At 34.3% G+C, this 12545-nt stretch overlaps 1 protein-coding gene across 5 annotated transcripts in view; it reads right to left on the bottom strand.

Annotated features, from left to right (window-relative positions):
* RTTN (rotatin) overlaps positions 1 to 12545 on the bottom strand; it is a 79877-nt gene that overhangs the window by 39222 nt on the left and 28110 nt on the right. For 4 of the 5 annotated variants that reach the window (XR_005979632.2, XM_030265925.4, XM_030265920.4 and 1 more), the window contains 10 exons: positions 10747 to 10864; positions 10383 to 10479; positions 9576 to 9644; positions 9057 to 9245; positions 8137 to 8376; positions 5941 to 6085; positions 5029 to 5183; positions 3571 to 3790; positions 1846 to 1974; positions 77 to 184 (listed from right to left, as the gene is read on the bottom strand). Coding sequence is in view for 4 of the 5 variants with exons in the window: in XM_030265925.4 (XP_030121785.4) it covers positions 77 to 184; positions 1846 to 1974; positions 3571 to 3790; positions 5029 to 5183; positions 5941 to 6085; positions 8137 to 8376; positions 9057 to 9245; positions 9576 to 9644; positions 10383 to 10479; positions 10747 to 10864 (1470 nt within the window). In the remaining variant the exon portion in view is untranslated. The remainder of the gene's footprint in view (positions 1 to 76; positions 185 to 1845; positions 1975 to 3570; positions 3791 to 5028; positions 5184 to 5940; positions 6086 to 8136; positions 8377 to 9056; positions 9246 to 9575; positions 9645 to 10382; positions 10480 to 10746; positions 10865 to 12545) is intronic. The other variant, XM_030265921.4, reaches the window with a different exon arrangement.

Below are 12545 nucleotides of genomic sequence, written 5' to 3'. Positions count from 1 at the left end.
TACATTAATGAATCAAAAATTTTCAAATACTTAAAGAGTCAAAATAAGATATCAAGTTAATATCACAGTAACAAACCTCAGGATCTCTATCTACCCATAAAGGAACCAGCCATGCCAGACCTAGATGAGACAGAACTTGTTCTTCGCCACTATCATACGGCAAAGACCAAAGAGATATCCAGTCCTGATTAGCAAAAAGAAAACAAATTAAGAAATTATTTTATAAATCTTTCAATCCATGCCAGTGTACTGACAGTATGAGCTACCAACAACTACTAAAACAGTTTTGCATAACACTAATTGCGTAGAGGAAGGATAATTTTGTATTTCTCTTCCCATAAGGATTTAATACTAAATCACATGATTGTACTGGTTTTAAAATTTCTTTGAGACTAAAAATTATTAGTACAGACTAAACAGTAACACTGTCAATCACAGAGTATGACTTAGAAACGTAAGAAAATAAAACTTATCATTATGCTACTATGTATATTACTCTATAACAATGATACTAAAAAAAATCGAGTCCACACCTTCATCTACGCCTTTATGACCTAAGTCTTTGGAGGCTGCTGTCTCCCTGCAGTGTACTTAAAGCTCTATCCCCTCCCAGTTTTAATAAACTCTTCCAGTACCTTGTATCTTGAAAAAGGAGTAGAGAACTGAAGAAAGAGACACCCGGAATTTGGAGAAGCAGGTACACTGCAATTTCATGCTACATGCATGCTAGATCATTTACAGCTGTCACAGATATTAGCAAGACTGGATTTTAAATATTTAAAATAATACTTAATTGTTGAATTTGCTTCAACTGCTTCAGAATTGTAGGAAAGACATTTCTGTGCTGTTCTTGTGAGCCAGCAAAGGCTTCCTGAAGATAAGGATAGCCTCATATCTCTCTCAAGGAAGTTACCAAGGCTATCACCATAATGACACGAAGCAAGAGAGAAAAAAATGTAAGCAAAGAAATCTGGACTTTGGTTGGCTTACACAGCGACATGGTTCCTTTTACCTATTGAAAGTTTTGTTTCTTCTTTATGACCAGTGGGCAGTGTATGTGTTCATTAAGTAAATGTAAGCATCTTGTAAAACTATAAAAGCAACATGTTGCTTCAATAAAGAAGTTTAACTAAAGAAGTTAGAAGACTTCTAACTGAGCCCTGGTGCTTTGCACAGTGTGGGGCTCTAGAGCGACACAGGATAAAGGCTATCTTCCTAAACTGACAAATCTAGCCCACAAACATGTACATGTACACAAAGCACAATATGAATTTTGCTAGAATGTAATGATAGCTCCTATCTGGCAATCCTTTTTCCATCCATGTACATATTCTTTCCTATATATATACACAGCTGTGAAAGCCCTATGTACATGAATGTTTAAGCATAGGTTTAGAAAGCCTGTTGTCTGTAAGGCTGAAGAAATAATGATGTTTTAAATTCTTAAATTTATTTACCCTATAGAAAATCCCAATGCTTCATTTTTTTATAAAAAGGAAATTATACTTATTCTGAAAGAAGGCTTTTCAAAATCCACACACTTATTTACAAAACAATTTCAGTATGGCTAAAACTGATTCTTCAGCTTTTTTGTATACTATACTCCATCCTGTACATTTATCTAAGATTCCAGACCAAATGAGATCAATGTGGGGGTTTTTCTGCCTTTTGTGCTTAAAGCTGGAGGGGAAGGAAGAGTAAGCAGTGGTGTGGTTTTAGCAGGACTACTCAGTTGGAGAGTACCATTTCAAAACCATGACAGAAAGTTATCATAGAACTTCAGCAGTTAAAATCTCTGCATAGCCCTCACCAGTGATGAGACAAGGACAACAGGAATGCACTCACCATATCCTTGGCTTGAGCCATCATTTCGTGAGATAAGTGAAGCAAGCAAAGGACTGTGCTTTTTGTCACACCTTTTCCCATGAAGGACATGGCATTTCCCCCCCACTCAACATAAAATGATGAGATGACCTAAGAGTGGGGGTACAAGTTCATAACAGCTTTACTGTAAACAGCACACAAACAGAGTACAAACTTTCTTAAACACTGAATCATAATTTAAACTCATGGAAAGATGATAGATTTCTAGCTGAATTGTAATAATTTCTTTATTTCTGAGTAATTTGGTCATAGGGTGGTTTTTTATTCAAATGAAGAATACAGCCAGGCTTAATAGTAAGCTCAAAGTTGAATAGAAACCTCAGTGTTTCTTTTCATGGACCTGAAAGGTAATTTATTTTAACCAGGGTTTCTTTTGCTATGTCTGGAATTAAAAATAAAATTTCTTTTCAAAATTCAATGTTCAAGAGAAAGTGTCATTTATATATTTCATTGTGATTTAAAGAAATTTATCAGCTTTCTATATCAAATACTAATAAACAGAAATAAAAGTCAGTGGAGCCTAACATAAAATATACTGTCTGACCAAATAAGTAACCATGCATATTAAAAGGCATGCAGTTTTCAACAAGATATCCCCCAAAATACTTTTTAAAAAATAATAATCTTATAAGATACACTTCTAGATTTTTCTCCACAAAACACAGTGATTTAAGCCTCTGTATTTTTGCTGTTATTATTTTTTTCAGTGTCCCAGCCTACAATTTTTTTTTTTTTAACCCATTTTCTCCATCCCTCTCCAAAAGAAACCCACATTTACTTTCATATTTAGGCCAAATAAAGCTGCCTAATTCTTCTGAACAAAAGCTTATGCATCACAAATTAATTTCATGCCATAATATGTATTATTATTTTTTTCCAATAATAATCTTCCTTTTGCTTGAGAACCTTGGTGCCATTTTTAGTCTAGACTTCAAGTGACAGAGCTCATCTAGTCAAACAAGTCTAAAATGTTTATTTCTTCCTACTCAACAAGTCTAGGCAAGTTAAGGCCCCTAAAACACTTTATCTTTTTTCATCATATGCATTGGTATTTGAAATTAAAAACTTCTAAAAGTATATTACTGAACATGTATTAAACAAACAAAGTCAGCACTATGCTTTTCCTTTTAAGAAAATTGGACTTTTCAAAATATATAATTTCAGGAGCAAAAGCTAGTTGCCTACCACATCCACAGACGTGGCAAACATAGAAGAACACTGAAAATAAGAATGAAATTTTGTCTTTCCAAAAACTGCAGCATCTTTAATTACCTCTTTTCTGCTTTCTCTGTGTTAACCTACAAGCTAATCTTTTCCCAGATCACCTTTCATACGTGAATTTTGCCTGGGGGAAGTTAACTTGGATTTTTTCTCCTGGAGTTTCAGTTATTAAAAACACCACATATATTTTTTATCTTGCTTAAAACTACAGTCACTTTGTATTACCTCTTAAACCAATGATGAAACCACATGCAGTACAACCCATCTTCACAACTACAGACACACATCACTCAAACTAGTCTCCATATAATTCCTATTTACTTAGCAGGAAAAAGCATCTTTCCCACACTTATTGCTACTGATGACATTCAATAAAAGTACATTGTAAAAAGCATACTGTCATTAGTTACACAGTTCTTTACCAGCATTCAAACCAAAAGCTAATTAAGAACATAAGCTACTCACCTCAAGAAGACCTGTTAAATATTTCTTACAAATTGTGACAGGTTCAACTGCAGCAGAATAGGTACTCCAGCCTGGAAGCGCAGTAACATGAACCATTCCTTGTAATGTTCTCTCCAGTGATGGAAGCCCATAAAAATGTGGTGCATCTGTTAGCCTTAAGCACTGAAGCAGCTTCAGAGCCAGCTCTGTTCTGAACAAGCCAGCAAGTTCCAAGCTCTCTCTGGTTTAATTGTAAAAAACAAAACAGATGAACAATCAATATGAAGCTGTTACAAAGAATCATTTTGAAAAAGGCCTATGTCTCATTCTTCTTACTGCTAGCCTGCAAAGCTCAGCATCTCAATTACTTAATATTACATTATGCAAAGAGTAATAGGAACATTTCCAGCTTTACCCCAGTTCTGAAAAATATTGCATCTGATTACAATGAGGTTGCTTAAAAAAAGACAAATGAGCTATAATTATTAAGAAGCATGCTAAATAAAGAGCAAGAGATTGAGGACAACAGACGACACAGTGAGAAGAGCTGCAAAACTCAGTCGTTCCAGAATCACACAATGTCTAGAATATTCTAAGTTGAAGGGACCAACAAGGATTATCAAGTCCAACTCTTAAATGTATGGCCTGTTACACTCATGTTTGTTCTGATTCATAAGACAAGTTTAAAAACAATTCCTGCAAAAAACAATAAATCTAGAATTAAGAAGATAAAAAACACAGGAGTGTGAGATACAAAACTAGCATGGATTTCTATAATATGCCCTTTTCCCACTGTCAAAACTTTTAGAAAATAACCAAGTGGAAATAATGAAAAAGATAACATTTTGAAAATATTTTCACAAAGGTATATTGTGACACTAAATAATCAAATATTATCTTAAACTGAAATTTTATTAGCTCTTAGGATATATTTGGATGAAGAGATTTAGTGTGGGAAAGGTTTTATGAGAAATTTGAAGAAAAAATACTGTAAATTAATTTCTGTGTTTGCTCAATTGACAGAAAAAGGTTGGAACTTCATGCTAAAAGTAGATGTTGCAAATAGGTCAAAAAGGAGTTCAATGAAAATAAACATTTATCGCTATTTCCAATATTCCAATGTTTTACTTTGCTATAAATACATGCTACAAAATCAATGAAGTTATTATTTGCTCATGCAAATTTGCAGCAGCGAAAAAGAAATAGCCCATCTTCTCCATGCAATCAATTTAATTATCCATTTGCTAAGTGACCACTAGCACATTGTCTTTCAAATTTCCTGATTAATTTCCTTATTTTACTGTCAAAAGGAATATCTAATGTTGATTTTTGTTTCAAGAGCGTATATTCACAATTCAGAGCAACTGAGCATGATGTAACGACATTCAAATTGTGACCAAAATTCAGCAGTAAGGGGTGTTATGATGCCCAGTCAGAATGACACAGTCCAATCCAGAATACAGTCCATTTGCACTGTACCTGTCAGTCACTGACATAGAATAAACTAACAACAGGTTAAAAAGACGAATGAGTTCTTTATCCAGTTGTTGCCTGACAGCAGCCTGTGTTTCATCCATTTCATCCTGCACTTGGGAATCTTGTCGCACCAGAAGGCCCATAAGGGATTTTGGCTGCTAAAAGAATAAAAAAATATAGCAACATAATGCATTGTTTAAATCCTCTTTTAGTGCCTTCCTTAAAGCCATTTTTTCTGTTGAAAACTTGCAAATCACACACATTATAAATCAGAAATTCCATTATTACTTAACTAAGAAGTAACTGCAAAAAGTTTAGTGAAAAATTCCTGTAATTGCTACAACCCTACAACTGACTTGAATCTCGGATCTACTAAATGCCATAAAAAAATCTACTGTTAAGGCCTTTCAAATATCCTGGCATTAAGAAGATAGTGTATTATGAAGGATGAAAGAAAACTCAAAGTAATACAGCAATAAACAGCAATAAAAAATAGATCACAAACAACCAGAAAACACACCGTAACAAAATTAGTTCAGGCTGCATTTTGGACTTCTCAGCTCTTTGAAAGACTTCATATGAAATGGCTTTAAGGTTTAATATTAATGTATTGAATGTGCCAAAAAAATTATAGGCTTCCCAGGTAGTGATATAAATTGGAGTAGCTATAGTACTCTATAAGTAACTGAAATTAAGTCTATGAGCATTTTTCCACAAATGCTTAGATTGTATTTGCAAATGGGAAAATGCAAGTTCATGCAGATTGCATTTAACATAGAACACTCTTTGTAAGACAATGGATGCTATGTAGCTAAGCACACCCTCATGCAGTTCTGCAGGTACACATACATGTGTGCAAGTACAGTTATATGGTCAATCAAATCGTGTAAGTATATATAACAACCCCGTTCTTACATTTTTAAGCAATGATTTCAAGATCCACTTTAGATGGTCTGATTCCAGATTTGATTTCTGCTCTCTAAGCAATTTGTTAAAAAATCTTAGGACATCTACCAAAAGCTTTTCATCCTCCACAGAAGCTGGAAGCACTTGTAGAAATCTACAACACAAACAAAAGTTTTCATACTTGTAACTTTTTAAAAGAGCATTTAAAATCTCAGGCTAATAGGACTGGAGTCACCTGCAAAAGTTTAATTATACAGAGTAAATATGTATATTACACATATAGCAAATGTGTCATTGTATTAACCTATGATACATAAATATATGCAATATACTGTTAACATTGTTGTTATGCAAAATAGTTATGCATATTTAAAAATATATTTGCATGCAGTAATAATAGAATTCTGTTTAGTAAACTGTAGAGAAATCTGAGCAGGGTCACACAGAGGAAATAAAAAGTTAATTACCCATTAAATACTAGTATTTGATAATAATATCAAAGCTTACCTATGCATTTTAAATAGCCCTTAATTTAAATATAGAATTGTAAATATTTGATGGTTTTGTGAATGTAAATTGCAAGATCATAATCTTTGAGATTGGAAGGGACTTGCAGGGGTCACCTGGTCATGAAGGGACCTGGTTATGAAGGGACACATGCAGCTGGTTGCTCAGGACTGTGACCAGAAAGCTTTTGAGGAACTCCAAGGATAGAGATGCTACAACCTCTCTGGGCAACCTGTGTCTGTGTTTGGTCACCTTCACAGTAAAAAAAGCGTTTCCTGACGTTCACAGGGATCCTCTTGTGTTTCAGTTTGTGGCCATTGCTTCCCTCACTGAACACCACTAGAAAGAACCTGGCCCAACCTTCTTTCTAGTACTTGCACACACTGAAAAGATCCTCATGCTGAGTATTCTTTCCTCCATATTTATCAGTCCCAGCTCTCTCATCCTTTACTCAAAGGAAAGATATTCCAGTCTTTCATCATTTTTGTGGTGATTCATTGGATTCTGTGCAGTATGTGTGCTCCATATGATTCCCTCTTACGCTGGCAAGTCCAAAACTGGACACAGAGCTCCAGACTAGTGTTGAATAGAACAGAAGGATCACCTGCCTCAGCTTGCTGCTAACACTCCTAAAGTGGAGTGTTTAATTGTAAAAAACAAAGCAGCCCAGTATAACATTTGCCTTTTTTACTGCAAGGACAAACTGCTGGTTCATTTTCACCTTGGTGTCCCACCAGGACCCCCAGGTCCTTTTCTGCAAAGTGGCTTTCTAGCTTGGTTCACCCCAGAGGCATGGGCTTGCTCCTCCCGAGGTGCAGGACTCTGCAGTTCCCCTTGTTAAACTGCCTAAGGTTCCTGTCAGCCCAGATATAGATATATAATATATAAATATACAGACATATGATTGTTGGAACCCAGGGCACAGGGAATATTTCTCTATCTGCTCTGAGAAGCACTGACTTTGACCTTTGCCCATGGAGAGGGCTTCCAAGACTTCAGGATAGACTATAGTCTACAAGAGTATGAAATACATAATAGAGAGTACTGTAGTTTGTCACAGGGTGAGAAATTTAAGAGTTTGGGGATTTTAGTATAGGGGTATATAGGAGGTAAGATGAAGGATCTTGGGCATCGTCTTGAGCTGCTTCTTCTTTTTAATCTACTCCATTTTCTGCAGTGTTGGTGGCACAGGGTGATTGGCCACAGGAAGCCACAGTATAGAGGTTACGTGGACAGACAAGGGATGAGGTAGAAAGGTAGAAATAAAGTACATTTTAAGAGTTCATTGGATGATACACCTTTAGAAGACCTTGAAACTGTACATCTTGGGGCCATTTTTGCTGTGTTTTCTTGCACATTAAGTCTGGTACAGACAGCATGCCAAGTTTCTGATAAAAATAAACAGCAACCTGAAGACTGAAAAGAGTCCTGTGTGTCCCTCAACCCTGGCACAAAACTGTTAAAGGAGGCGCTTTCCCCCATCAGGGAAGCCCCTGGGGGCCCAAAGAGAGGGGCAAAAACCCCTATGATGCATATATATATATATATATATATATATATATATATATATATATGCGCATATATATCAGAATCAGAGATGCATTGACAATCAATTCCCTAAAGTTAAAATATGAGAAGTAGAAATTATACCATTTTAGTATAACAATCTTTAACAGATTCTTGTACTCAATAGCTTACCTGTTCATTGCTTTCTGCCAAACAAAGTTTTTCAAAATGGTTCCACAAGGACCAGAACTGCATTTTAATGCAAGTCTGTCATTCAGGACATAGAAGCTAAGCCTAGTGAGAGCAGTTCTAACATCCCTGTGGGATGCTGCCTGAATGATCAAACTAAGGCAATCCTGCAGTCCATAGTTTGTGTGAGTTATTTTCAATATAAGAATGTCTTCTGAGGAAAGTTTTAGAGAGTCTAAAAATCTGAAAAGGCATAGAGAAAAATTATTAACAGTCAGTATTTTTACACACTGTTTCAGAGTGTTTACTTCTTCCCCTTCCTGCTTAATTGAGAAGATAAAAGAGAAATTGGCTTAAAACATTATTTTTGTTAGCTAATTCTTTCTTCAGTAAACCTTCAAAAAAACAAAACAAAAATCTAAAACAAAACCAAAAACAACACCATCACATATAAATCATGAGATGTTTTGAGTTCTTTAGAAAAATTATACCTAAATACTAATTCTTAGTATTACCATTATTTATTTGAAATTTAAACCTTCAAGAAAATTAAGAGAAAGTCATGCAACTTTATCTGGGGTCTACATAGTAGGAAGAAAGAGTCAGTTCTCTAAGAAACTCCAGTGACTATAAAGAAATACAACCACAGAATCCATTTAAAACTGTTTTGAATTAGCCTGACCATCAATAAAAGTTAGATCAAGCTCTAGACTTCATGCAAAAAATGCAATTTAGGTAAAACATTAGCTGTGACAACATATCTTCATCTTCTTCAGATGTGAACCTTTAAGTTTAAATTACAGCATTCTCAAACAAGTAACAGCTTGAACTGCTGTTTGAAGTTGAAAACCTATTCAAACTTCATAAAACACTAATTAAATTGAGATCTATTAGGACTTAAAATGAAAGATAAAATGGCTCACGTTTCTGTTTCCTTCTCATAATTTATCAGCTGCAGTAGGTTTTCAATCCCATGGTACCATGACAGATTCCAAGCCATCTTAAGCATATCTGTCACGGGTTTCATAGCCAAGCACTCAGAAGACAGTGGCACCACAACAGTATTAGGGCTAACTACATGATGAGCAGTGATCCTGACTGGGAGATGATACCTAAAAATACACAAATAGCAATAAAATTCTTTTAATATGGCTGGTGAGAGTTTTTTTGTTTGCTCATTTTTAAGTTAAACGCTCTATTACAAGCAGCTTGTAAGTTTGCAAATGAAGCTTTTGAAACTCTTCTACAGAGAACAAAGACATGGAGAAAAAAAATTCCCTATTTAAAAATGCTGATTTTATCATCATAAAAATGCTTTGATCAAGGTTTCCCTTCATTCTTCGACTTCCATACTTCAGGAAGGACAGCAAATGGAAGTCAGCAGTTAACTATAAAACAATCAAAACCAATGAACAAACCAACCAACCAGCATCCACACATACCTTCTAACAACAGCAACAGGTAAACTGAAGGCAGGTACCTCAGTATTATTACTGGCTATACCATCAGCCCTGCAAGAGATTAAGTCATAGTTATTATGCTCTATTTTAAGATTTGATTTTTTCCTAATGTTACACATGTTATTTCCTTGTTATTTTACCCTTTAGGTAGATCTTTACTAACCCATTGGTGAATAATTATTTTAATAAACAACACTTCTTCATGATTATCCAATATTAAGATATTTCTTAAGTCACACACATATGGAATACCCATTGCAGATATACTGTACATTAAAAACTCCACATGCTTGTTTCCTCTTTTCTGTTAGTGAAAAACCACACATTTTTTTCAGTATATTTCACGTATGTGAATTCTAAAAGCATATTTTTGCATGCACATGCAGCTTTTAAATAATAAAATACTGTAAGCTGAGGTCTGTTGCTTTAAAGACAACTGCTACAATTAAAAGGGAAGTAAATAGAAGAATTCTAATTAAGTTAAAAAACCCTACAGCTAGCTATTTGACTTGCGTAGTTTCCATTCATGGAAAAGATGGATTACAGACCTATCAAGGATTTTTGAAAAAGAAACTTAAAATTAATATTAAGGTATTCATAGTGCAAAAATGTGCCATGTAGGCCTCCAGAGCATGTAACCCAATTATCGAAACAATCTGGACTACAAATATGCAATTTTGGATCTATAAAAGTTTGGGGCACTTGTCCGGAGATATATAAAAATTTATTTATACTAAAAACTTATAATTTGTCTTGACAGTATGCTATTAAATAAGTGGATTTTCATACCATGTTTCTGTTCTTGCTATTCCATCAAACAACAGAAGACAAAGCAATACTGCAGTTTCAGTTAAAACAGCACGATCACTTTGGAGTATCAGGGAAACTGAATAAAAGATATTTAAAAATATGTTAGGAAAAAACTGATACCTAATAATACATAGAAGAACACTAGTTAGAAGCAATTGCTTTCCACAGTTTCCTGACAGCATCTTCAACACATGCCATGACATGGGAAAACTAGCACACAGTGATTTATCTTTCAAATATCAGAATCTGATATCATGAAAAGATCCAAAGTTCTTAAGAAGGTATTTGGTTAAACATCTAACCATCTTTTGACGGGGTATTCCAGTGGAAATACAATTCTCACCTCTGAATAGCAAAAGCAGTAGAGAAGGTTTCTGTGCCAGGGACAGGCGAACTTCTGGGTCAGCAGACACAATTTTGCGTAGAAGCGTCAGACACGGTACCACTATGGATTCCATAAGCTATAGGAACAGAGAAAAAGATTAAATAAACACAACTATCAGTATAATTTATTATGATGCACTTAACACTGACTGTCCCACTATTAAGCAATATATTTCATCATTTGTAAAACAGAAGTCTAGAACTTCTTTAGACAAGCACATTTCAGCTAGATGACAACCACATAGTCTTAAAAAAAATTATTTACGTGTTGATTCATTCTATTATTAATTGATGGTAATTTTATTGGTCTCTGGCTTCATAACAGAATTATAACATTTGTTCAAATTACAGAATGTTAAAAAGGATATATGTAAGATGAAGGATTTAAAAAACTACCAAGTATTTACAACCATGTAAGTTTATTCATTTAAAAAAATATAAATAGTTTATTATATCACACTAATTTTCTGAGTCCCAGCTTGTCAGAGCATGAGAATGGAAAGCAGTTTCCTAAAAGTTAAGGTATCAATGAATGGCCAAATATATAACTGAAGTCATAGCTCCTAAAAATGAGAAGAGAGTATTTCTTTCACAGTATCATTACTTTGCCTATGAGTTTCTGCCCTTAAAATTTGTTTTGTAAACAGCATCAACAAACACATTTTATTTATATTCCACATGAATGAAAGCTCCTACTTATTTAGTATGGAAAAAATCTTTTGCACAGTTATATATAAAGTCTTATTTAGATGCTGATTTTTATTTCTACTACTTCTTTTATTTTCTTTCTAAGAACACTTTTGTAAGATTTTTTTTGTTGGTTTTTCTTTGATATTGCCTTTATGGTGAAATTTTTTTAAATCATTCAAGGGGAGAACCAAGGATCTGGACTAGATTCCCTCAGGATAGTGTCCTAATGTCACAAGCCCTAGAGTTGTTGCCAGAGCTCTTCCTGGATTAAATTAAACTTTAAAATAATATTTTTAGCCCTTCATAAAAAGTTCAGCCTTGACCCTTACTTGATTATGAAGAAACTGCTCAGGGTAATACATTTCCCATGCTTGTCCTTCTTTATTACTGAGCAATATCTACTCATTACCCAAACCAAAACAACACTTTCTCTCTCTAAAGAGGATACTATAAAACTGATATTAAAAAAAAAAAAAGAAACAGCCCAACATTCAGAAACCTGAGGAACTCAATATTTCAATTTCTTCAACTGTATTAAAATAGTTTACGGCAGTACTTCTGTACAAGAGATCATAAATTGGACAAGACATTCTTTAGTGCTATAGAGATTATATAATCTTAGATACTGACAATCTGGGGGGAAAAACTGCTACTTCCAAAGAAGAATGTAATTTTCATTTGTCTGAAAAACAACAGAATTCCACTAAGTATCAAGCAGCTCTTTTCTCTAGAACATTTTTGGGAAAAAAATCATTATTACATAAAAATTCTTGTGTTTTTTAAAAAACTCAAGGTTTGGACTGCTGGAATGCAGTAACAATACTATGCAAGAAAACAAAAAAACTTTATCCACTGACGTCATATTGAGCACCTTCTAGCCTAAATGAGCTTACATGAAATGATTTCAAAGAATTAATTCAAGAAAAAAATCAAGCATCAGATTACCCATATATTACGAAAACACAAAGCTCTATCATCTACACCAAGACCCACTTCCTGGTGAAGTGATCTTCTATTGGTCAGAAAATTATTTATATGTAAAATTAAATCTGACACGCTTACAATAGC

The sequence above is a fragment of the Taeniopygia guttata genome, chromosome 2 (assembly GCF_048771995.1).
Source record: "Taeniopygia guttata chromosome 2, bTaeGut7.mat, whole genome shotgun sequence".
In the NCBI taxonomy this organism is placed as follows: domain Eukaryota; kingdom Metazoa; phylum Chordata; class Aves; order Passeriformes; family Estrildidae; genus Taeniopygia; species Taeniopygia guttata.
Note: the sequence above shows the minus strand (reverse complement) of the source record. Positions and strands in the feature narration are given on the sequence as shown.